The sequence below is a fragment of the Danio aesculapii genome, chromosome 24, assembly GCF_903798145.1.
Source record: "Danio aesculapii chromosome 24, fDanAes4.1, whole genome shotgun sequence".
Classification (NCBI taxonomy): Eukaryota; Metazoa; Chordata; class Actinopteri; order Cypriniformes; family Danionidae; genus Danio; species Danio aesculapii.
Window position 1 is genome coordinate 41,607,813 of NC_079458.1, and position 27,243 is coordinate 41,635,055.

The 27,243-nt window shown below is 39.0% G+C and overlaps 2 protein-coding genes across 2 annotated transcripts in view; both read left to right on the plus strand.

Moving 5' to 3' along the window:
• The window catches only part of ralaa (v-ral simian leukemia viral oncogene homolog Aa (ras related)), a 10,955-nt gene extending 9,308 nt beyond the window's left edge, over positions 1-1,647 (plus strand). The window contains exon 5 of the mRNA XM_056450343.1: positions 1,139-1,647. Within this exon, the coding sequence (XP_056306318.1) occupies positions 1,139-1,261 (123 nt within the window). The 3' untranslated portion in view covers positions 1,262-1,647. The remainder of the gene's footprint in view (positions 1-1,138) is intronic.
• Positions 1,648-5,629: 3,982 nt separating this feature from the next.
• The window catches only part of cdk13 (cyclin-dependent kinase 13), a 30,695-nt gene continuing 9,081 nt past the window's right edge, over positions 5,630-27,243 (plus strand). Inside the window, exons 1-6 of the mRNA XM_056450340.1 lie at positions 5,630-7,384; positions 18,372-18,908; positions 19,286-19,459; positions 21,037-21,176; positions 23,825-23,995; positions 25,174-25,363. Of these exons, the coding sequence (XP_056306315.1) occupies positions 6,360-7,384; positions 18,372-18,908; positions 19,286-19,459; positions 21,037-21,176; positions 23,825-23,995; positions 25,174-25,363 (2,237 nt within the window). The 5' untranslated portion in view covers positions 5,630-6,359. The remainder of the gene's footprint in view (positions 7,385-18,371; positions 18,909-19,285; positions 19,460-21,036; positions 21,177-23,824; positions 23,996-25,173; positions 25,364-27,243) is intronic.

A 27,243-nucleotide genomic window follows, 5' to 3' on the forward strand; every position in this document is an offset into this window, starting at 1 on the left:
TAAAGCTGTACGGGTCGCTCGCATATCATATGAGAAGAACTTCTCACAAAACAGATGCTTTACACACATCAATACTGTATAAATGTTCATTACTATCCTTTCTATGAACAGGATTTGATTATAACCGCAGATGAATGATCGTGTGACGTCTGCAATTATTTAAAATAAATAAATAAATGCAGCATATATGAACACATACAGCCCCTTACAGTCTCCGTTATGTTATCAATCACAGAACAACTACACACAGCAGACATTTAGTCCTTATTTGGGTTCAAAAACAACATGAAATATAACCTACAGTCCTCTCATCTGCCTCTTTAATCTTCAGCAGCACCTGTAGCCTCTGTTAGAGAGTAATTCTGTCATTCAGAGTTCATAATAGTCCAAAAGCTGATGATAATAGTTAAACATGGCGGTTTGTTCATGGTTTAGGTTGCTGAAAGAATCATTCGCTCCTTTGTTTTTCCGGTTTCTTCTCTGTTTTTCACGCTTCACTCTCGCATTTGTTTGTTTCTGAGAGGATTGGGTGTAGGAAGAGCTTCAATAATTATGGGCACGTTATAATCTTCAGCTCAAGAAGTTCGTCATTTCAAATATAGACGTTCGGCGAGTGGACGTGAGACAGCTAAACCACTCGTGCGTTAGACGGTCTTGTAAACAACTACGGTGCACAGGGTAGATTCTGCTCTTCTTCTTGGCTCGGGTCGACCATGGCTTGTTATTATATGTATATATTATTATGATGTAATGTCTCGGCTGTGTATTTAAAAATGGCGCTTCCTTTGTTTTCATTCTCCTGGCTTTTGCATGAGCGAGTGACATATCTCTGTAAACCAATAGTGTTTGGCTGCGCATCTCGCTCCGCCTTTTGGTTCCTTTTTGTTGTGCTAGGTACCCTTTCGGATGGGTACCAAAAAAGTGGTACGGTTCGCATTTTGGCACCTTTTAACAGTGGAAACGACCATAAAAGCACACCGTACCACTCAGTGGAAACGGGCCAAAACTTATGAAACCTTATTGTAAAGTGTGACCCAATTGTTATATTTCAGACTGTTTTATCAGTGATATCACTATACATGTTTGGATTATAATGAAGCGAATGGTTCTCCAAGATGCCGTGCGGTTTTGTTTGCAGGTCTTCTTTGACCTCATGAGGGAAATCCGCGCCAGGAAGATGGAGGACAGCAAGGAGAAGAACGGCAAGAAGAAGAGGAAAAGTCTGGCCAAGCGAATCCGCGAACGATGCTGCATTTTATAGTCTCCGTGCTGGTTTTCTCCCTACTTTTGGCAGATGTATGTGTATGTTCTCTGTTTCTGCTGCCAGTAATCCTCATCTGCGGTGTCTCCTGCTGTTTGTGTGTCAGATGTGGGCTTCTCTGAAGGACCAGGACAGTCTGAACTCTTAGATCGATGCGGTAGAGTCTCTTTTATTCAGTAATATTGTCCAGAAGCGCAGGACTCGGCCGGTCTGTGTGGACTCGCTTCCATAAACCTCCTGTGCAACACGCAGATCTGACAGCTTTTTTATTTCATTCACGTGTCAGATTTTTGTTTTACGGGCTGTCAGGCCACCAATTTGAGTTGAATGGCTGTGTTTTAACATCAGTCTTGAGTGATCCAGTGTCGGATTAATAAATAGAGATGGCAGAAATGTTTGATTCAGTCACCTCTTTTTCAAATGCTCATCAAGGGTGCAGTTGTGGGATCAAAAATAATGTTGTATCTGCGGTTATAGTACAAGTAAATCGACTGTAAAAAATAAAGAAAGAGAAATGTTATTGTATGTTCATGAATACACGCAAAGTAAAAACATCGAATTTCAGATAAGTTTCTGCGCTCACTCATACGCCAACAATAAGGTCAGTAGTTGTAAACTACCATATTATCAGGTCATTTGTTTATTTTGCTGTAGTTGTTGTGTTGCCATAGCAACTGTAGAATCATTGCAACATCAAACAGGCCTACTGAAGTTGTTGTGTTGCCATAGCAACTGTAGAATCACTGCAACAGATCAAACAGGCCTACTAAAGTTGCTGTGTTACCATAGCAACTGTAGAATCACTGCAACAGATCAAACAGGCCTACTAAAGTTGCTGTGTTACCATAGCAACTATAGGATCACTGCAACAGATCAAACAGGCCTGTTGAAGTTGTTGTGTTACCATAGCAACTGTAGAATTGTTAAAACAGATCAAACAGGCCTGCTGAAGTTGTTACCATAGCAACTGTAGAATTGTTAAAACAGATCAAACTGGCCTGCTGAAGTTGTTACCATAACAACTGTAGAATTGTTACAACCAGATCAAACTGGCCTACTGAAGTTGTTGTGTTGCCATGGCAACTGTAGAATTGTTACAACAAATCAAACAGGCCTACTGAAGTTGTTGTGTTGCCATAGCAACTGTAGAATCACTACAACAGATCAAACAGGCCTACTAAAGTTGTTGTGTTGCCATAGCAACTGTAGAATCATTGCAACAGATAAAACAGGCCTTCTGAAGTTGCTGTGTTACCAAAGCAATTGTAGAATCACTGCAACAGAACAAACAGGCCTACTGAAATTGTTGTGTTACCATAGCAACTATAGAACCACTGCAACAGATCAAACAGGCCTACTGAAATTGCTGTGTTGCCAAAGCAACTATAGAATTTCTACAACAGATCAAACAAGCCTGTTGAAGTTGTTGTGTTACCATAGCAACTGTAGAATCACAACAGTTAAAAAAGGCCTACTGAAGTTGTTGCGTAACTATATTGATGAACTATATTGACTAACTACCATTGACTTCCATAGTAGTTGTTTTCCCTACCATTGAAGACAATAGTTACAGGTTTCCAACATTATTCAAAATATCTTCTTTTGTGTTCAGCAGACTAAAGATATTCGTAAAGCTTTGAAAACACAAGAGGGTGAGTAAATAATGAGTAAATGTTCATTTTTGGGGTGAGCTGTTTTAATGTCATTGTCAGTTAATGTCATCTTTAATGTCAGGGAAAACAACACAAGTATAATGGCAGAGATTAAAAACATCAACAGCCAATCAGAATCTTCATTTGCAGAGCTCTGGCATTTAAAGTGTTTAATTATGTAGACTGAAATGATGGTGTTGGTGTGAACAAGCATTTATGGAAACCCATTTCCACCACAAGACAAAAAAAGGGTCATTGCATCTTATATCTTACTATTACACTCACAATTTCCTTTCCAAAGTAGAGGTTTTTTTACACTTCTCACAACTCTTAAGTTTATCATTTTAATTTACAAAAATTATTAATAATATAGTAATTTCACCATTCTGACTCTGGAGTTTCTAAGCTTTCTTGGTTACACTTTACATTAAGGTTGTATTAGTTAATGAAAATACAGTTCTTCATGTTAACTCGCGGTGTGTCCAGTTTTGATCAAGTTACCCACTGTACCTCAATAAAATCCCCACTGGATGGATTTCAAGGCAAGTACGATGGATACAACTCGAGCCACTTTTATTGCATACACACACAATGTTCATCCACAAATTAGGCAGCCTGAGTACTGACGTTACACTACGGACACAACCTGTTGGCTGGCAACAGTAATAAACATATCCATAATCTATTAGAATTATGACGAATATGAAAATACAACATAAACGTGCCTGCATTTAAACTAACATGGTAAATATACAAACTTCTATCCTTTTTAAATACTCTGGAACATAATAACATCTATCATTAATAATATACATATGCAAACAATAGTGACACATACTGGAAAGTCCTACACGGTGCATTATATAAGGTTAACAATCATGAATTTGGATTTCACTAATGCATTAGTAATGTTGAACTATGATGAATAAATCCTGCACATGGATCATTCATGATTAGTTAATGTTAGTAAATACATGAAGTAATGAAACCTTATTGTAAAGCGTGACCCCGTTCTTGCCCTTGTTTAATCTAATTTGTGTTGGGGAATCTGTTGAGTTTCTATCTTGCAATTCAGACATTTTACTTGCGATTCTGAGATTTCCTTATAGTTATTTTCAAAATTGCGAGATGCAATTGAAGACAAAATGATGAACTATTTTATGACATTTTAATTGTTTCTTAAACAGATCTTGCACTTCTTTACAGTTTTTCCTATTTTTCTTGTGTGGAAAGTCTTTTTTCTTTTAGCTTGGCTGGAATAATTAAATTATTTGAATGTAAAAACTGCTACGGTCAATATTATTAGCCCCCATAATAATTAGCTTTTTAAATTAGGTACAGAACAAACCACTGTTGTCCAATAACCAGCATAATTACCATAATTAACCTAGTTAAACATTTAAATGTCACTTAATGTCTGTGTGGAGTCTGAACAGCAGAACATGTTCAGTGTCCACCAGAGTAAAGATCACAGCTTACATGAACTCTTACTGATGAAAATAAAAGAATTGTTTGAACAAACTCTCAATCCAAAACCACACAAATGCACTGAATAAACATTATGAATTCAGACTAATGTATTCCTATTAAAGATTATATAATATACATGCAGTTAAACTTATCTAGTTTACATTTATTGGCAAAGGAAGGAACGATACAGCATGTGTTGTGTTTATATACAATAAATAACTTGCGTTTGTCTGTAAAAGGGCATCTAACAGCCGCAGGTCTGATTTTACACTCCAGAATGACAGCTTGTTAATGCTGAAAACTATTATTTAGCACTATTTATTTATTATGTATGCTAGTTATTATGTTATTTCAGTTATTTTTTCATTGACCGTTTCATTTCAGCTTTTCATTTGTTTTTATATCAGTTAACGAACACGTTTTCTCCACCAATAGTTTCAGTCTTAGTTTTGGTGTACTGTAATAACCCTGTACTCTACATCAGCAGCAGAATAAAAGATTGAGTTGCACACTCTTGATATTGTTCAACAGTAAAATAATGAAAATAATATAATGTAAAATAATATACAGGTAAATGATGTTATATGAGATTTGAAAATCCAGAAACGTGTAGATTTAACCCATAGAGGTTTGACCAGCTTGTGCGCTGTCATTAATGTACAGTATGTGAGTCCTGTGAGGATTTAATTATTTTATTTGAGTTGATCTTCTGCTTTTTGTATGTGCATTGTTAATGTGAAAGCTTATTTCAGCCATTTAAAAAATAAATAATTTTTCTAATGTGCTTTTATTATTCACAAAAACACTTTTACTTTCATAATCAGTCATTGCATACACAAGGCTTACATTTCCTTTCCTTTTAAAGTTGCTTTTAAAGCTGTTTTACCAGCCAGAGACTATCGCAGCATGTGTTTTACTTATAACTATAATAACTCTTATTATTATTAAATTAATATTATGAAAAAATCTCCAATTGACAATTACTAAATCAAATTTAATGGTCAATAACATGAATAACACTCGGTATAATCACTTTTTACATTACTGTGATTGTTGTGTCTAGGGTTTGGGTAGGGGTAGATGTTAATAAAATACAATTTAATGTATAATTCAATTAATAATATAGCCTAAATAATTGTCATAAAGCTCCGTCCGCGGCTGTATCCCCTCTACACTGTTGATCCTCCGCCGGTCACGTGTGCTGCGGCGCCCCCTGCTGTCCGCTCTTCTACATAAGCGCATCAGCGACTGAGGCCTCGAGCAGGCCTGCCGGAGCAGCAGCCCGATTCAACACTTCTGCTTTTACACGTTAACCCGTCAACAGTTTAATTTCTGTCCAAAATCAACTGGTTTCTTGCGCGTTATAAGCGAGATCGTGTTTCGAATTTAAACGAGCCTTAAGCGCCTCTTTTTGAAACGAACAATACTAGTGTTTTTCTTCACCGTGTGGAATCTGCCGATGTCAACTGCGCGCTGAAGTAGCATGCGTGCTACTTCCTTGTTAGTGAGTCGGTGTGAGAGGGCGACAAGAAGTTTCAACCCCGCATAAGTATGTGTGGATTTAGCTAACATTTTCGACGGGATCCTCCGTTCACTAACCTGCCAGGGAGCGAAAAACAAGCCGCTTTTAACGCGTCACCGGTCGGACGGCGCCAACCAGGGCATGGAAGCGGATTTGACGGCTGTTTTGCGACTGATCTGCTAAGTTAGCACTGGCTGGCTAACACAATCTTTTCATCATACGCGCGGAACTGGATTATAAATCGAGGATTTTATGGACATACCCGAGCCTTACTGTGGATTTACCCCGTCGGTGATGGTCATACGCGAGGACGGATTCGCTGCGATCGCTCGCTGTGTAAACACACAGACGTTAGCCGTGCTGTGATAGCGCTTAAAGTGGGTTTCAAATGTTTTGCTTTGTTTGCCGGGGACTGAAACACGAGCACTTCGGAGTGAGAAAAGTGGGATATTAAATGCCGAACCCGGAGATCATCGGCCGCGAGGGCCGAGGGAGAAGCCCGCCGCCGCAGAGGAGCCAGCGCGAGGCGAGACGGAGCAAGAGCCGCCGGGAGAGGCACCGGGACGGGAAGGGGCGATCCGCGTCCTCCTCGTCCCGGAGGAAGAGACACAAGCACGGCCGGGAGAAGCAGCAGCAGCAGCAGCAGCAGCAACAACAACAACAGCAGTCGTGGCAGCAGCAGGACGCGCTTTACGACGGGGACGTGGGGACTTTAGTGGTGTACGACGACGTGAGCTCGCAGTCCGAGCGCTTCTCCGGCAGCCCGTCGCCCAGAACCGACACGCTGTCGGTGGACCGGCTGAGCGAAGCCGAGCTCCAGGACTACAGTTACGAAGCGCCGGCCAGGAGAGAGCACAACTCCTCTTCGCGCAGGAGAGACGGACCCGCGGAGAAAAGCCGCTCCGAAAAGAGTACTAAACGGAACCGGTCCGGTCGCGAGCAGGACGCGGCGTTCAAATCGCGCAGCGGCGTCAGAAATCACGACAGCAACGGCAGAAAGCCGTCGTCCGCTTCCCAAGCGGACAAAAAGGAGTCTAAGCGACACAAAAGCAAGCCCAAGCCCGAGAAGGACACTCCTTCTGCCTATAGGGAACCGCCACAGGCGTACAGGGACGACCGGGAGGAGCTCAGGGCCTACCGGAGGAGCAGTCCCAGCTTCAAGACGGCGGCGGCGGAGAACGCGAGTCCTTACGGGACGTCTTATTCCTATGGATACCAGTCTCCCACCGCAAACTACCCGGTTATTCCTTGGAGGAGCCCTAGGAAACAGTCTCCCAGCTCGACCTACTATCGGGACCCGGAGATGTACGCTGCCTATAACGCGTTGAACTCGAGCAGTAAGCGGAAGCGCTCGCCGTCCAGCCCGTACTGGCGCCGGTCACCGAGCTACGGCCGCCACAGCCCCTACGAGCAGGGCGAGTTCACCGGCAGCCCGTACGGCCAGCGCAGGCGCTCCCGGAGCCCCACGCCGGACACCAGGTAAGAAGAGTCTGCGTTGATTATTTGCGCTTTGTGTGTGTTAAAACGTTGTGTATTGTGAGCGTGTTATGGGGAGAAGCGGCCGCGACACGTGGCTGTCAAGAACTCACGGTGTTCGATTCATACTGATTCGAGTCATTTTGGAGACTCGTGTTATTAAATGTGTAAGATTACATGGACATCAATACTCTTATTTTAATATGATTATTACAGTACTTGGATAAAGAGTCTACCGTGTAAACAACTATCTTTGATTACCTTAATCTGACTAGAGTCATAATCGAGCTAAACACAATTGAATTAACATGTGGAGTATTCCTCTTTTAAGTTGCATTACTGAAGTGCAGTACAGACGTGTAAACAGACTATTGCCATTTAGTAGTACTTCTCGCTATATTTTGGGACAGGATGCACACGCAACATTCCCAAAAACAATTTAACAAATGTCATGCGGGAGTTCTCTCTCCATTCTGCGTAAATAAACTCAAATCATTCTCTCCTTCCAGTCCTTGCTGTGTACTCCTATCCAGTTCCTCAGAGTTACTGTGAGAAATGTAAGTGCAGTTGAACAGTTGTCCCAAAATTAAAAACAAAACAGGCAAAATCAAACATGGTGCGATCATGACGAACACGAACTGTTGTTGCTTGAAGCTCCAGAGGAAACCAGCGTCGAATAATGACGTTAATCGAACCGTGCACTATAACATGGGAAACGGGAACATGAAGGGAATGTTCTAAAATCATAATATTGTCTTATTTTAATTGAGGCAAAGAATTAGATTATAGATGTCCACGTAAACGCAGTCATTGAGTAATGAGATCAGTCAGATTAGTCGAATCGAGTATTTTCGGTTTGGGTGAAGAAGAGTTCTCTTATTTGACAGAATAATAGCAGAAGTGACCGGTAAACATGCATGTGACTATCGAAACCTACTTTGAGCAGTGTATAACTCTGTTTTCAATGACATGTAGCTAATTTAGCGTTGTTAATTACAGAAGTTGCAGATTATTTTCAGATTCCACTTATATTTTGAGTGCGTTTATGAGTTTGGACGTCACAACATCAGGTGTGTTTAAATGTTTAGTTCACAAAGTATTCAGTGACGCTTTCACTTTATAAAGCTACTGTAAACTTCTCAGAGCATGAAGGTCGCTGGTTTGAGTCCCGACTGGGTCAGTTGGTGTTTCTGTGTGAAGTTTGCATGTTCTCCTCGTGTTGGTGTGGGTTTCCCCCACAGTCCAAACACATGCGCTACAGGGGAATCGATGAACTAAATAGGACCTAGTGTATGAGTGTGTGTGAATGCGAGTCTGTATGGGTGTTTCCCAGTACTGGGTTGCAGCTGGAAGGGCATCCGCTTTGTAAAATATGCTGGAATAGTTGGCGGTTCATTCCTCTGTGGCGACCCCAGATAAATAAGGGACTGAGCCAAAGGAAAATGAATAATATAATATAAATGTAAAAACTTGTTTAAATTAATTGATTTTTTTAATGAAATTAATGAATGGATGGATGGAATAGTTGGTGGTTCATTCCTCTGTGGCGACCCCTGATAAATAAGGGACTAAGCCAAAGGAAAATGAATAATAAAATATAATATAAAATATATTTTTTTTAATTTTGTTTTTATTTTTTAATTAATGAATGGGTGGATGGAATAATTGGTAGTTCATTCCGCTGTGGCGACCCCTGATTAAAAAAGGGACTCAGCCAAAGGAATATGAATAATAAAATATAATATAAAATAATATATTTTTTTAATTTTGTTTTTATTTTTTAATGAAATTATTGAAAGGATGGATGGAATAGTTGGTGGTTCATTCCGCTGTGGCGACCCCTGATAAATAAGGGACTAAGCCAAAGGAAAATGAATAATATAATATAATATAAAATAATAATTTTTTTTTTAATTTTGTTTTTATTTTTTAATTAATGAATGGGTGGATGGAATAGTTGGTAGTTCATTCCGCTGTGGCGACCCCTGATTAAAAAAGGGACTCAGCCAAAGGAATATGAATAATAAAATATAATATAAAATAATATTTTTTTTAAATTTTGTTTTTATTTTTTAATGAAATTAATGAATGGATGGATGGAATAGTTGGTGGTTCATTCCGCTGTGGCGACCCCTGATAAATAAGGGACTCAGCCAAAGGAAAATGAATAATATATTATAATATTAAATAATAATTTATTTTTATTTTTTAATAAAATTAATGAATGGGTGGATGGAATAGTTGGTGGTTCAATCCACTGTGGTGACCCCTGATAAATAAGGGACTAAGCCGGATAATTCATGTTTAATAGCTACCTGTTGTGTTATCTAGTGTTAAGTATAAATTAAAATGAATTTACCATCAGTATAGAGAACTTCATCAGTAACGTCCATCATATTTTCATTTAACTGGAAACTCTGTCTTGCATTTGTGGCCTTTATTTATTATATATGTGATTATCGCAGTTTCTGTTTTGTTTTTTTAATGTTATCGTGCATTTTAATTTAACATCTACATGTGTATTTATGGTGGCTCATAAATGCACACCATGACAACTGTAATTTCCGCAGCTAATCAAGAAAATATTGTCCATAATAAAGGCAGCTTAGTCGGATTAACAAAGATCCATTGTTAGTGTTTAGGCTCAAACTGTAGCACAAATGACACTTAGAAAACTGTAGTTGCTTTGTCTATCTATATAAAGCGATGCATTAATGTGGTAAATCATAACTGCCTGACATTAATGTTGTTGTGCTTTTATCACACGACACTGTGAAATCTGTAAATCAGCAGTTTTCCTTATTTTGTGATTTCATATTTTTATTTTTCCTCATTTATTTCTGCTTTTGAGTTGCATTATGGGATCTTGATCTTTCTTTCAACAACTTTTAACCTTAAAAAGTTTGAAAAAGGGAGTTTTGTGCACATTTTTAATAGTTTAAAGTAAGGCTCTACAATATACGCTCTCAGCATCGCTATCGCAGTGTGATCATTCACAATAGACACATCACCAGTATATGCAATGTTGAGTTTGCATTATAAATATAATTTCACAAGTGTTTTTTTGAGGCTTGTGACTGGATGAAGGGTTTAAAATTAAGACTTTTAATTAGGACTTTTTTAAATTAGGCAGATCTAGACATTTAGGACTGCACTGAAGGGAAGAGCAAACGTACATTTCGTTGCTAAAATTTTTTCAATTCAATTCCCCTTTATTTGTATAGCGCTTATACAATGTAGATTGTGTCAAAGCAGCTTCACATAGAAGGTCACAGTAAATAGGAACAGTGTAGTTCAGTTTGTAGTGTTTAAGTTCAGTTCAGTTGAGCTCAGTTCAGTGTGGTTTAATAATCACTACTGAGAGTCCAAATATTGAAGAGCAAATCCAACGATGCGCAGCTCTACAGATCCCGAACCATGCAAGCCAGTGGCGACAGCGGAGAGGGAAAAAAACTTCACTAATGGCGGAAGTGAAAATAACAATGATTAATTTGTTTCTCCCTTTCTATAAAAAATCAATAAACATACTTTATCAGTAAATTCTCTGACCACTAATAAGTTACTTTAAATAAATAGCACCTCCTTGTATGTATTCTCTCTTGTTGAATCGCTGAATGCCTCCTCAATTGTAAGTCGGTTTGAATAAAAGTGTCTGCTAAATGACTAAATGTAACGTAATTTTGTAGAGTTGTTTATTAAGTGAAGACTATGCAGTAAGGCTGAGTCGATAAACAATATTATATCCAATCGTGATGATTTGTGTCAATAGCAATGAGAAGCTGTGCACTTTTACTCTATATTGATCTAAGATCCAATCAAACAGAAATGTTCAACTATTGTAATCTAAACGTGTGTTGATATTAGAGATGTGCTGAATTTTCTATGCCATTTAATGAACCCTGTAATTTTTGTGGCTTCAGTCATTGTTGGCGTACTCTTAATTCTGGAAGCATTAACAACTTATATCGAAATATATATCATTATTGTTCAATATGGACAGTAATTATTGAGATTGCATTATTGCCCAGTCCTATATAAAACATCTATTAAATGATCTACAAACGCATATAAATACAATAAAGTAAAAGATACAATTGGAATAAACAGTGCTTTATCATTTTACCAGTCTAACAGAATTCAGGCTCAGTAATTGAATAGTAAAAATAATTCAATAATATTCATTGTTATTAAAGTTAGATATGATGCAAATTCTCATGCCAGAATGCTTTTACACGGGCCTCAGAACCGCATGCAAATGATAAACTACAATCCAAACTCAGCATTGCATATCTTGCAATGTGACGATTGCGAATGATCACATTGCGAAGTCGATGCTGAAATAATATATTGTGCAACTCTAGTTTACATTGCCTTGAGAGCCGCTACAACGTGATGTTTTCAACTAGGTGCACCTTAAAGGCACGAACGCGTGGCACTCGCACCACTTGCGCGTTGCTTTCTATATGCGCACGCAGGCCGCACGCCTCCATTGAAAGTAATGAACTTGCTCGTAAAAGACGAGATATGCGAGTGGCCCGCTGCTGCCAGGTGTCTCAGCCATAGTAGTGCTGCACAATATATTGTTTTAGCATCGATATCGCAATGTGTGCATCCACAACAGTCACATGGCAAAGATATGCAATGACCAGTCTGAATTATAGTTGACCAGGAGCTACAGAATTGTATTTTAATCACTTTGTTTATATGGAATTTCTATGATTTATGCAAAAAAAAAACATTTCTTTCTTGCGTTTCTAGTCATTTCAAAGCGAAAACGTGATGATTTCACTTGCCTCACTGGTAGATAATTTCCTTAAAACAAGCAAAAAAAAAACGTTTCATTTATTTCTTCTGACCGTGAAAACTAAACAATATTTTTACTTTCTCTAATTTTTTTCTAAAGTCTAAAGAAAGTAAGAAAAGCATTTATTTGTATTTTGATCATTCAATATCTGTACCCAAATACTCTTAGACACCTCAGAAAACCATCAAAAAGTGTTACTCAAACCATCTTCTGAAACGATATTCATATCGCAATATTTATCGCAGACAACCATAATACCGCAATATCAAATTTTTCCAATATTGTGCAGCCCTAGGCCATAGTTAATCCAGTGTGCGTGCGGATTAGCCTCTGTATAAACTCTAAACTTTAAACTAGCGCTCAGTTGGCATAACTTTTGTTTAGTTGCAGCAGTTTTGTTCCTTGCAACAGAAACGTGGCGTTGAGAAGCCTTTACGGTTAATTAAAGCGCGGTTAATTGTGAAATCGGTTATTTGTTGCATCCCTAAGTACGCTACAATAACCTTGTAATAAACTGACAGTACATTTTCTGTTATTTTACAGACTTGATTCTCTAGATACTATTTCTTATATATTATATTATATACATAACACGACTCGAATGTCAATAAAAGCCACTTTGTTAGTAAACTGAGTCAACATCAAAAGTCGATAGAGCAGAGATCAACATCCCATAATGCAATGCACAGCAATGCACAAACTAAGATTTTGATGTTTTACAGTGCATCTTAACCAAATATCAGATAATGCATTGTACAAGCATCTGAATCTGTATGTTGTGTTATTTAATTGTTTAATCTGCTTTGCACAATGCAAGATGGGTTTTGTTAACATTTTAATACAGAAAGACATGTTTTAACTCGACTTAAGCTGCTCATTCAGCTTTATTTATCAGATTACAGTCTATACAGAGTGTTATATTTGAAGATTATACTTTATTTCCGTGTCTGTTTTTGTTCTTGCCAGCCTAAAGGTGTAGAAGATCATTCAGTTTGTTTTGCATGACTTTAAAATGCTCTTCCACACACTGTTGACTCTTTCCACATTGTATTGAGTCGGACTCAAACACGTGGCGTGTTCTGGCTCACATGCGTCACAGGCTTTACTGCGGCTTGAGCAACAGGACTCAGACTTTGCTTCATAAAGGCTTCAGCTTTCCACGTTATATGTTTAACCTGTATATCCGCAGGCAGAAGTGAGCTCTGAAGGGCTTAGTCTGCTGCTGTTTTATTAGGCGTAATAATGGTTGTAATTATTACCAGATAAGTATAATCTTAGTTAAAGAAGCAAATGAAGTGCGATGACTTTTCTTTTTGCTCATTGGCTGATTTGGTCATGTGGTTTCATCCACCTGTCAGATGATTAAACGATAAGCACAGGCCAAATATATGAACTGTAATGGTTTAGTGTAGGGTTGAACTATATGGTTTCAGCATTGATATCTCTGTGTGTGTGTGTGTGTGTGTGTGTGTTGGATTGTAGTTAAGCACAACAGTTGAGAATACAGGAAATTTGTAGAGTTATTGAATCTATTTCTTGTTGTACGATATATTGCAGCAAAATATATTGCAATTAATCAATATTATTGTTTTTTTTAAGACTATTTCATGCCACTCATTATATAACCCCAGAATATAATATCATCATAATGCAAGTGCACTCTTCCAAAGAATCATACTTTATTCTTAAGAATATTTCATTTAATTATAATCATTTTATAACGAGGCATTGGAATCAGAATGTAAAATGCATATGCTAAATAAATAATAATAATAAATGTTAACACAAATGTGCAAGGTAAAGAGTACCTATACTGCTGCCAGATCTATTTTCAGCTGTCAGACACCCATGTGAGAATATACTACAGTAATTTATAGTAAATACTGTAGTGTTTTTAACCATACTGACACCTCCAATAGAGATAGAGATGTTGCTAGTATCAGTTTTTATGTATGGGCAGTATATTGCATCACCAAAATTGATTGAGCGCTTGTCCATGTGTTGTGCAGTAAGACCATATATTGATTATTCTGACTGTTATTGCAAAGAATAAGCATAACCGAGTGAAACTTTATCATGTGTTTTAAAGGCATATCAAGAGTTTAAAGCCTTCAGGCACAAAGAAAAGTACAACATTTGTTACTTTAATAAAGGTTAGTGTTACTGAATTATTATACAATGAAGGCTAAACAGCAATATTTCACATTTCATTATTTTCTGCACCTGAATGCTGTTTGACTCTGGAAAACCTGAAAGCGATGCTTGTTTTACTTTTTTGTTGTTGCTCTATTGTAATTATTCTTGCTTGCGTTTTGTTTATATTTTTTATACATGATTCAAACCTTTACAAAATCACCCATATCAATGTAAATTAATGATTTATTTCTAAATCGAGATGTTCAAGGCATCTAGACAGGGACACTGGAGCGTTTCAAATTCACGTCGATCAGCTGGTTTGTCTATAGGTTGACATACGTGTGATCCGCTGATGAATCGTGGCTTTAAAACGCTCCAGTGTCCCTGTATCTGTGGTTACACTCAGTAAACAGCGGTGAGTTCGGTGAACTGATGACCTTCACGGCCAATCACAGTCATTTCTGTTGAGCATGTGAACACAATGGCAAATCAGCGCTGTTAAAGAATGTGCTCAATAGTGCCAAAATGTTAGCAGGAAATGGACGTTTTTTAAAGAGCCCATATTATGGCTTTTTGAAAATGCCCTTCCATGTAGTGTGTCACACAGCTCTAAGTGAAGTGAAATATCCAGCTAAGGCTTAAATCTGTAAGTTTACAGTGTTTAAAACTATTGATTCATCTATAAAAGAGTCGACTCATAGTGCTTCAAACGAGTCGTCTTGATAACGAGTTATTAGGTGTTTCGCGATGACGCAGCTACGAAACACAAGTAGTTGCACGCGCAAGCCCGGGAGATTTGAAACCTGCGGCCCCGCCCACTAACAAAAAAAAGTCACACACACACACACACACACACAGAGACACACACAGACATCGGTAGAATGAAGTCACGCTGTGCAGATGGAGATTATTGACAGTCTAATCAAAGATGAAACCTTAGCATATAGCCTAGCCTTGAGCAGATCGAGAGCCTCTGGAAACTACCTGCTTACAAAGAAGACTTCATCAGTTTGTTAAAGGAAGGATCAGTAAAGACTGTCAGAACAAGGATCAGTGGATCATGAATCAGTTTCTTCCCCCATTTCACCAGTGTAAGTACGTGCGATTAAAATTGTTGCCTCGTTTACTTTAGCTTGCAAATTATGCATTTAGTTGTGTTTTGTTACTTGTAACCGCGTGTGCTGTATCAGGTTAACTCTTTATATTCTCATATCGCGTGTAAAGCCACGTTGAAAACGCGACGCGTGCCGCTTTGTTTATGGATAGTCAGCTATGTGTGTGTGTGTAATGTGTGTGTGTGTGGCTCCTCTGAGGACGGTCGTTTGTGTGAGTGTCTCCTCTTAGGAGGTTGATGTGTGTGTGTGTGTGTCTCTGAATAGGGTAAAGCTCTAGGCAAAGGGTGATCAAAGGGACCCGTTTGTAAAATGAGGACCGGGGGGGTTAGGGTTGTATTTTAGGGTTGTAATCGCGGATGTAACTGAGGACGCGGAGGGGGAGGGAGGTGTCGCCGCCGCGCCGTCTCTATTCTGGACGCGCCGGCCCTGTGTGTGCGTGTGTGTAAAAAGAGCAAGTAGACTGCTAAGACATATCCTCGCCAGTTCTTGGACTTTTTGCTTGATAAAATAGTTAGTCGTCAGTATTTTCTAGTCCATCGTCTGTGTTTACATTCACCCACTGGCAGCCAAAATCCACTGTGAAGCGTGTATGCACTGTGACTACTTTTATATTGTTGATAATCTGCTGGGCATTTCACTCTGTCTCGCCCTGAAGCCTGTCAGTGTCGTCGACCAATCGCAGCAGCCTGTCATTGGTCCAATCAGCGCAGATTAGCTTCGCGCTGAGGACGGGTTTGGGTACAAATGAATCGCTGAACGATTCATATGAGAGTCGCTGGGATAATTAGGTAAAAATAAATGCATATTATAAGACCATCAAAGTGTTGTTTGACCTTGCATGCATATTAGACTGTTGTTGGAGACCCTTACAACCTAAATATGACCCTATTTCATCTATAATATGGGCTCTTTAAATATCAGTACCAATTGGTATCGAATTCCAGTAGCGTGACGACCCTAATCGCAATGTATGTCACAGAAAAACTAAATATCGCAATGTCTGATTTTTTTCCAACATCACGCAGCCCTAGTTTAGAGTGTTAGTTGTTTATGAAATGGTCAACTGTAATTACAGACATAAATGAGCAGATTTAATATTTAGTGATTTTTATTTTAGTTTTCCCCCATTTGTTTATGATTTTGGATTGCATTATGAGACGTTGATCTTTCCTCTAACAACTTGATGTTAAGTTTGGAAAGAAAAGTGACTTATTGACGTTGTTAATAGTTTGAAGTGATATACTGTCTGTAGAGGTGTTGTAATACAAGAATATAATGTCAGCAGTTTTCAGTTTTATTTTTTTACTTGTACAATATTTTGTTTCAAACTACTAAATGTCAATAAAGGTCGCTTTAACTGCGGAGTTAAATGCATTAAAAGTTGACTAATAAGACTGTCACAGTGTCAAAATTCATATATCTGTAAATAAATGGAAAACACATGTTAATCACAAAATAATACATTATTGAGTAATGGTACAGTGTGAGATTTACAAGTGCTTCAGTTATAGTTTCGTTTTCTTTTTTTTGGTTGTATGCTCTAAAAATGCTGGATTGTTGTAACTCAGTGTTGGGTGGAGTATGGACGAACACAACTATTGGAGTCCTGTGAAGTAAGACTTAAATTTAAATGGAAAATGTATTATATTTGACCCAACGTTGGGTTACAACAATCTAACTTTTTTTTTTTTAAGTGTAAAGTCCCAACGCTATATACAAGCCACCCACGTAAGCTATTATATTAGTTTCTCCAGTCAGTTTTGAATGCATTCAGTGATTTAAAAGCTCTCAAAATGAGTAAATGTGAATTAGGTCTGCACCATATTGGAAAAATCTGGCATTGTTATATTTAGTTTTTCTGCGATTATATATTGCGATATGAATACAGTTTCAGCAGATGGCATGAATATCTTTGTTTGCAAAGCAATCATTAATTTTGATTGGTTGGGGTGTAATTAAATCATGTATTAAGAAAATAAACAAAATGCAAGCAAAAATAATATCAATAGAGCAATGAAAAAATAAAATGACCAGCACCTTATGGTTTTCAATAGAGTTGAACAGTGTTCAGCTACAGAAAGTGAATACTGCAATGTAAAACAACACTGTATAGTCTTCATTGTATTAATAATTCAGTAAAATTGATCTTCATTAAAGTACTTATTGTGCCTGAAAGCTTGAAAACTTGCTTGAATTGCTTTTAAAACACATGCAAATGATAAAGTTTGACTCTGTTAGGGTTATTCTTTGCAATGTCTCCACAAATCTCATGTATTCTCGGCTGTGGCGCTGATCAACTATAATCTAACTCAGTATTGCATATCTTGTGATGTGACTATTGTGGACAGACACATTGCGATATCGATGCTGAAACCATATATTGTGCAGCCCTAATGTAAATAAACAGCAATATGACTACTGGAAATCAAGGTTTATCAGAACTCTGTGTGTTTGAACATTGCCTTGGACTACAGAAAACATCAGATAAATGTGTAATGTTTTCCATTCTGAGTGATGGTAGGAGGTAAACAGAAAAAAAAGCATGATTTTCAACAAAAACAATGCTAGAAAAACAATGGTTAAAACAATGGCACATGTGTTTGTTGCTTGTTTTGATCATTCACTCTTCAGGCTGAATGAAAGGCCAGTTCTGTTCCCGTTTACTCACCATCCTGTTGATCAAAACACCTACATATTTAATAGATCATTTCAGCACACGCATTTGATTATTCACTCACTAGAAAAGCAAAAGCACAGTTTTTCCACTACTAATCTTCATGTATTGTTGTATTTATCTATGTTTCTAGCATTGTGTTTGTTTTGTTTGTCGACGTGCAGACCTGACCTAATATTTCTGACTTCACCTGTGGTACAATGAGATCTCGTGACCGGTCTAAGTGCAGATTTGTAAGTAATATTATTGTTTCTCCAACAGGCGGCCGGTGAAGTCTGGCAGCAGGAGCCCGTATCCGTCAGCCCGTCACTCCCGCTCCCGCTCTCGGCACCGTGTGTCCCGCTCCCGCAGTCGTCCCTCCAGCCTGTCGCCCAGCTCTCTGACCCTGAAGAGCAGCCTGGCCGCGGAGCTCAGCAAGCAGAAGAAGGCCAAAGCGGCAGAAGCGGCCCGCGCCAAAAACAGCTCCAGCAACGCCTCCACCCCCACCAAGGGCTCGTCCTCATCCTCCACCGCTCCGCAGCCCAGCCCCATCACCAACCACGCAGCCAAGAAGACCAGACCTCCATCTCCACCTCCACCCGAAAAAGGGCCCCGGACTCCAGTGTGCAGCCAGCCGCAGTCCCCGGTGGAGCGACCTGTGAAGAGGAGCGCAGACGTCCCGATGGCCGGCAGAGACGCTAAACTGAAGGAGGAGAAGAAGAAACAGGCCGTAAAGGATAAGGAGAAGGCTGTCGCTCCGGTTGTAGCCACGCACACACCCGCAGCCAACAACATGGAGCATCTGGAGGCAAACGACAGGTACAGTTCTGCTAAACTACTCGCCCTCCAGCGAATTTCTTGTTTATTTTCATCAAATATTTCCCAGATGATGTTGAACAGATTCAGGAATTTCTCACAGTATTTCCTCTAATATTTGTTCTTCTGGAGAAAGTCTTATTTGTTTTATTTCAGCTAGAATAAAAGCAGTTCTTAATTGTTTTAAAGCCATTTTAAGCTCAATATTATTAGCCCCTTCAGCAATATTAGTTTTGGATTGTCTCCAGAATAAACCACTGTTATACAATGACTTGCCTAATTACCCTAACTTGACCCTAATTACCCTAGTTAAGCCTTTAAATGTCACTTTAAACAGAATTGCACATGTTAAGCATTGTTATTTGTAATTTTATCCTCAGTGTCAGCAGTTTGAAGGAGTCTTCAGCAGGGAAGAAGAGTTATAAACCGGAGAGGAAAGTTCGAGCGCTGCTGTCAGATCTTCCTCTTCCTCCAGAGCTGCCGGGGGTCACGCCTGCATCTCCGCTCAGTCCGCCGGATGACAAGAAGACGCCCGCTCCACGCCGCAGACCCAAGTATGCCCGTTCTATCCACACTTATACACCAGCGTCCCTCAGCTCATGCAGAATTGTTCACGTTTACTTGTGTACTGCTTTTCACTATAATTATTGGTCCAAAGCAAAAGGTGCGCACCATTACATTAGTCAAAAGCAGAACGGTTAAGGGTTGCTAGAAGTGTTGTCCAAAGTGTTAAGTTACCGATCGATAATGACGTTTTAAAAACGTCCATTTCCCGCTGAGATTTGAGCGCGTTCTTAAACGGCGCCATTGTGTTCACGCGCTCAACAGAAGTGACTGTGATTGGCCGTAAAGATCAGCCCTAGTTGGCAGTGTGTAAACCTAGTTAAACTGCAGTTATACAATATATAGTGTCCTTCCTAAAAAATATTTACATGTTGTTTAAAGGGCCCATAGTTTAGCTCTTTTTTCTGATGTAATATTAATATTCTGGTTCTTCTGAGTGTGCCAGTTTAGGTTCAGTTTAAAACACAATTCAGATATTTTTATTATAATGTGTTAAACAGTGTCATGTTGGGGCGTGTCCACAGTTCGCTGATTTAGGGGTGTGTTGCTTCACATGTAAATTAGTTTCGGCTTCCCGCCAACGTAACAAGGGGGCGGGGCCATGAGCTCACCCGCTCTGTGTTTGCAACAGAGTCTGACAGGCAGACGGAGAGAAGGAGCAGGAGTGAGGATCACCATTCAGTCGTACATGTACGACTCTGACACAGACCAAGCAGAGAGTACAAAATCATTTGTGTCTTTGTACAGTTTTACAGCCAACTGTGTGCTAGTTTCAAGTGCCGAGCTTGTACACAGAAACTAATAACCACGCACACTGAACTAACTTTGACTGAGGCACCGGATGCGCTGCTCGAAGCCGCGACACGGCACACCAGACACTCTCTGTGGCGCGGCAGAAACATGAAGTGTCCCGAATCGTCGCGCCACGCATTTTTGAACTCTAAACAGGTTTCTGCAGCGGTCCGCGGCGCCCAGCCGTCGACTTGAGTGTACCCTGATAGAAACCGATGTTTAGAATTCTAAAACGCATGCTAGTTAAGATCACAGGGAGCTTCTGGGATGGCGAGAAATGCAAACGGCTGAAGTATAAGGTAGACTCAATGAGAAGTACACATGTTTGCAAACATACCTAAAGATACAACCAATAATTCCGATTAGAGCGATAATGTGGAGAATATTGCTCTTGTGTTGAGCCCAATGAGCCTTGCATCTAAAAATAGAGCTAGCGTGTTCCTTTAGTGATATCGCTTCAACTCACGCTGAAAATGGCGACGTGAATCAACAAACTGAGGATATGATGACGCGCCTGTCAATCAATATTGGTGGGCGGGGGGACCGCTCTCCTACGTAAAGTTGCGGCCGGTTTGAAAACAGCTCCAATTGGTCCACCGTTTTTTATGTTGTTAAATTGAAAAAAAAGCACTGGGTGTGTTTATATCACCCCAATATGACGGTCTATACACCATACATGCACATATGTCTGTCCAAACAGCTTGAAAAGTAGATTTTTTTACCATAGGTGCCCTTTAAAGTGTATAAATTGTTTGTTGTCCTGTGTGCGTGTCAGAATCTGCGGTCCACGCTTCGGGGAGATCAAGGAGACGGAGATCGACTGGGGGAAACGCTGTGTCGACAAGTTTGAGATCATTGGCATCACTGGAGAGGGTACTTACGGCCAGGTTTACAAGGCAAAAGACAAAGACACTGGTAAGATGAGGACTGTTTAAGGCTTAAATATTGGCGTGGGTTTCCTCCGGGTGCTCTGGTTTCCCCCACAGTCCAAACACATGCGCTATTGGGGAATTGATGAACTAAATTGGCCGTAGCGTATGAGTGCGTGTATGGGTGTTTCCCAGTACTGGGTTGCAGCTGGAAGGGCATCTGCTGTGTGAAACATATGCTGGTTGATTCTACTGTGGCAAATCCTGATAAACAAGGGAGTAAGCTGAAGGAAAATTAATATTTGTATTATTTTGTCAAATTAAATTAGTCACTAACAGTGGGATTATGCTCTTAGAACACTATAAAAATGTTTTAGAAATATTTTTGATGTTTAAATGTGATATATCAGGATAACTTTTACAATTTCACATGAATTAGGCATGATTAATGTTTATTTTGTAGTATTACTATTACGTTATTCCACGTTAATTCAGAAGTTAATTTGAGTGAATGTGGAATAATGTAACAGTATTAGAAATGTCATGTTTCAGTTGTTTTTTCTTGTAAAATGTGCTCCACCTGTAGGGAAATTATACAGTAAAATTGAGCAGTCTGTCAGATGAAGAAGAGCTGGACTCAGAGATTGAATTAAAAAGTCTGCCGGTTTCTCAGCAGAAGCCAGTTTCAACACTCGCAAAGAGTTTGTATCAATCCCAGAACAATAACAATTATACTCTCGCATAACGTCATTAACTGCGTCATACATATAGGTGTTATAACCTGATTAGTTTAAACATAGATAGACTAAGAACATTTCCGTGTGTGTTTAATTCTGAACAGTATCTTAAGCATACAAACGTCAGACAGCTACTAGACTGTTTAGAGCTGACCCCAGACCTGTAAAAGGAATAGAACACACACACAAAGTACAATCTGTTTCCAAGGCTGTGCCGTCAAATCAAAACTGGTTAAAAACTGGGACAATCTGCATACAAACTGGCAGGTTTTTACTATATAATAAGTCAGTTTAAGCTGAATTAACACATAAAGATCACAATATCACTTTAGACATAATTAACACACAGCAAATAACGATTTGCACCCCTGCAGTTCCACTCAAGAGCTCTCAATTACCTATGAGCTGCTTTGGTGGCTTTTGAAAATAGAGTTATGACAGACAAAGAGAAGGACAAAGACACTGAACATTCCTAAATTATCCAACGTGTTAACTTTATTCATTAGTCAAAATCATTTCAAATATTGAATACTGACTCAAATGATCACATTAATAAAGTAATGAGAAACAGGATGAACATCGATCCATGCTGGGACGGATTTGAAGACAGAAATCCGACCCAATCACAGTAATCTGGTGAATTTACTATTTCTGAACACATTTTTACAGCGAAGCTTTAAATGTTATAACGTTGTCATTATTAAAGTCTTGAGTAAAAAAAGTAATGAACATTTTTCTATGCTGATGAACTCTTGCAATAAACTCACCTCAAGGACTGTAGAATCACCTGCGAGTAGGCCCACACGGAATCTGCGCACGCAAACTTTTAGTCCATCATTTATTCTGTTTATTTACTTGTGTAAATGTGTGTAAATCTATATTTCTTCAGTTTTTAAATAAATTACAGTAATATTATTGACTAATATGAAAATGTTCATCTGATTTATGTACGATGCAGTGTGTACAGTAATATTCTCTGTCGTTTAGTAGAGATATTATATGAGAGACTTGCTTTGTTTACCAAATAAAGTGAATCTATTTGAATTTGCATTTTAAACATTAAATACAAGATATTATTTTTTATTTCACATATTAAGGTTTTAGTTATGAGACTCCCAAAATAATTCAGCAGAAATCCGCAGATTTTTACCAAAATTCTCTGCAGAAATAGCAAAAAACGTCCGCAGATTCCGTCTGGCCCTGCCTATGAGGTCACCGGTGTTTTTATTTTTTATTTATTCACATATATTAATTTAAATATCACCATTTATTATATCTATATCATTTCTAATAGTTTATGCTTTGAATGAATATGAATAATGAATAATATTGTATGCATATTTGAATGAATGAATGAATGAATGACCCCAGGGGTAGGGAACCTATGGCTCGGGAGACACATGTGGCTCTTCGACCAAAAATATGAGGCTCTCCAGCTGTCTCAGTTCAATAAAGAATTTAAACTGTCACTAAAAATCAGTTTCCTATTGAAAATAAAATTAAAATGACCTTCTTATTGTATATTTTTACAGCAAAATGAATAGGAATAAAAGGACGTTTCAACCTATGCATGTGTGCGGCGCTAGGGATTAACCTGAATCGAGACACCAATAAAGGGCATGCCACTTACATTTCAATGGGAACCTTGCAAACAATGTTCAAGAGTGGTGAAAATTAAGAAATTCAATAAATGGTCCTTTATTAGTACATATGGACTTGCTCAACATGTGATGCTTCATATATATATCCCGTATGGATCTTTAAAAAAATGCATTTGGCCAAAAAATCCGAAATGGCTCTTTGCTGATAAAAGACCCCTGACCCCTGCTTTACCCCATAGCAGCAGAACTGTAGTTCTCAAGTTCCCTGCAGCCATAATCAGTTTGTATGCTAATGCATTGATAGAACATCAATCAGGTTGCATACATCTAATGCATCTTTTTATGTCGTTGTTCAGCTGAGTTAGTGGCCCTAAAGAAGGTGCGTCTGGACAATGAGAAGGAGGGTTTCCCCATCACCGCCATCCGGGAGATCAAGATCCTGCGGCAGCTCAACCACAAGAGCATCATCAACATGAAGGAGATTGTCACCGACAAGGAGGACGCTTTAGACTTTAAGAACGACAAAGGTAACGACCAACGAGTGTGCTTTAGGAGGGTTTGCTTTGTGCTTGTGGTTTTGAATTATTAAGTTAGTCGTGACTGTTGCTGCGTCCTAATTCGCATACTTCTACTACACCCTAATAGCATGTGCTTTTTTTGTGAAGGAAAAGTACACACTTTTGAGTGTGTAACAGAAGAGTGTGCAAGCTTTTAGGACATGCTACATCCTCGTTAACAGATCGTTGTGTTGCTTAGTTACGAGCCCTGTCAATCATCCATACATCATCCACATTTCTTTCATATTTAATTCCCTACCTCAGGGGTCACCAATCTCGGTCCTGGAGGGCCGGTGTCCCTCCAGGATTTAGCTCCAACTTGCCTCAACACACCTGCCTGGATGTTCCTAGTATACCTAGTAAGACCTTGATTAGCTTGTTCAGGTGTTTGATTAGGGTTGGAGCCAAAATCTGCAGGACACCGGCCCTCCAGGAACAAGTTTGTTGATCACTGCCCTACCTTATTGGAGAAGCAGCAGCAGCAGGTTAATCTCCCATTCACCAATCTTTCAGGCAGAGAAATCTCCTCAGGTGTTTGGATAAATCTGCATTCAGATGTTAATTTCCAAAAATGTCTTTATATAAGTTCAGTATTGTTGTTGCAGATGAAATCTAACACAGAAAACGTGGTTTAAACATGTTCCAGTGGGCGAGATATTAATTAACAGTCATACAAACATCTTTACCGAAGCATGTCTACTTGACAGTTGGTCTCCCACATCCATCATGTTTGTAGTTTGTTTACACTTTTTTTATCCGCGTTTGTAGTTCTAATCGAATTCACGACCTACGCGCAATGTATTGTGGGTAATATCAGCGGTTAGAGTAAGGGCGCTTCTAGACTTAGAGTTTTTATCGGAAATAGTAAACCATACGGGAACCTTTGGCGTACTCCTTTTCGACATACTGCGATTTGGGACACACTAATTCTACTTTTAAATACTATTTAGGACGGATATTATGCGAATTCTGATGCAGCATGTGATTTAATTTAGTTATCCGCTGAAAAGTTGAAGCAAGGACGAGCGGCGTTATTTTTCTGCAGTTTTTGTGATGTGAAAAACATTAAAATCTGTCCATTTTGTTGTTGATGAAACGCTGCACAATGCTGATGTACTGATGAATATCTCATGTGCCGGCTGTGTCAGGTGCGTTTTACCTGGTGTTCGAGTACATGGACCACGACCTGATGGGCCTGCTGGAGTCGGGCCTGGTGCACTTCAACGAGAGCCACATCAAGTCCTTCATGCGGCAGCTGCTGGAGGGCCTGGACTACTGCCACAAGAAGAACTTCCTGCACAGAGACATCAAGTGCTCCAACATCCTGCTTAACAACAAGTAAGGGGTTGATCACACCAAACACAATCTCTTGATAGTGAAATAGATGGAAAGCGTTTCTCTCGCTCTCCTCTTCGAGCTCGCATCACACACCGTGGTTTTTAGAAGTCAGCATGAGCGTGTTAGTCTTCAAAGAGGTCTATAAATATATAGACATAAGATATAATGTCTATAGATGTCTTTTTTTCACATCACCTCATCAAATCTTCTGACCAATGAAATGCTTTGTAGTGTCTGACGTGCACCGCCCCCTTCAAGACGCTTGTCGTTTGCTTTTCATTCAATGCGCTTGAGCTCAGCCACTGTAACTGTGAAGCTTTTCTTAACCAGAACGCTATTGGCTGCTTTTTTAAAAGGGGAGGGGTTACTCTGTCTCGCTCTCTCTCAGTCGAGATTGCGAGAAACATTGAATAATAAATGCACATTTCAAAGCACTTCACGGCAAGCTTGTTGAATATTCCATGGAGAACGTTGGGTTGCTATTGTCAAACTACACAACTAAAGTCAGACTTGTTTTAGTTTAGTTAATATTTACCTCGACTGTGATTTGATGAGATAATACACACACACACACAGGCTGTTCTGATTAGCTGTGAGTTTTGATTGATTCATTCAGGTCGAGCTGTAGCTAAAATATTTAATCTTTTATTTTAATTTTATGCTGCGTAGGCCAACTTTTACAAATATTTAGCTGAATATAAATCGCTTTTAAAGCTGTGTAAATGAATTGTTTAAGAATGCATATTAGGGCTGCACAATATATGGTTTCAGCATGCATCTATCAATGTGATCCTTTGCAATAGACACATCGCAGAATATATGCAAGGTTGAGTTTGTATTATAATTGATCATCTGTGTGTGTTTTTGATGCATGCCATTGTATAATGACCTTAAAAGCATTCAGGCACGATAAATTGTACCATCTGTGACTTTAACAAAGATTGATTTTATCGAATTAAAATCAGCGATTGGTTGCGGTTGGAAGGGTATCCACATATGCTGGATAAGTTGGCGGTTCATTCCACTGTGGCGACCTCAGATTAATAAAGGGACAAAGTCGAAAAGAAAATGAATGAATGAATCTTTTTCTTGATTGTATTTATTGATTGTTAAGCATGAAAATACTCCCAACACATGCAAACACAGAAATGCACTGCAAATTGCAGAGACCACAACGAAAATGTGTTGGGAGACCCTAAAAAGTTTATAGATTGTTTATTAGATTTTATGGAGATGCAAATAGTAAACATCAATTCATCTATTATTGACTATACACCTGCATGAAAATACTCCCAACACATGCAAATACAGAAATGCACTGCAAATAGCAGAGACCACAAGAAAAAATGTGTCTGGGAAATTGATAGATTATTAGATTTTATGGAGATGCACTCCCACTGCAGAATCGTGCCAATTGATCTAACATTATAAATGTTTTCCAAATAGAGATATTTAGGCCCAATCCCTATTCTATTCTATTGTGGGGCTGCTGTACAGGAGTTATTAATAGGGATTTTAATTTTTAAAGCGTGACAGTAAAACATGAACACGGTTATGAATCTTTTATAACACATATATGTTTGTTTGTTGTAAAAATTCGTAATAATGACAAAAATACTAATTTGTGGATCTCTTTACTTCTGGGATCAGCAATACTGCCGTATTATAATATAATACCCTTCAAGCTAAAGAGAATTGGGACACCCCTACCCCTTCGCGTGCATGCGCTAAGGGGTAGGATTGGGCCAAAGTCATCTGGTGAAATTGTATTCATATCGTAAAATATCGCAATGATAGATTTTTCCAATATGGTGCAGCCCTAATGCATGTCACTAATCAAAAATGAAGTTTTGATAGATTTACAATAGACAATCTGCTAA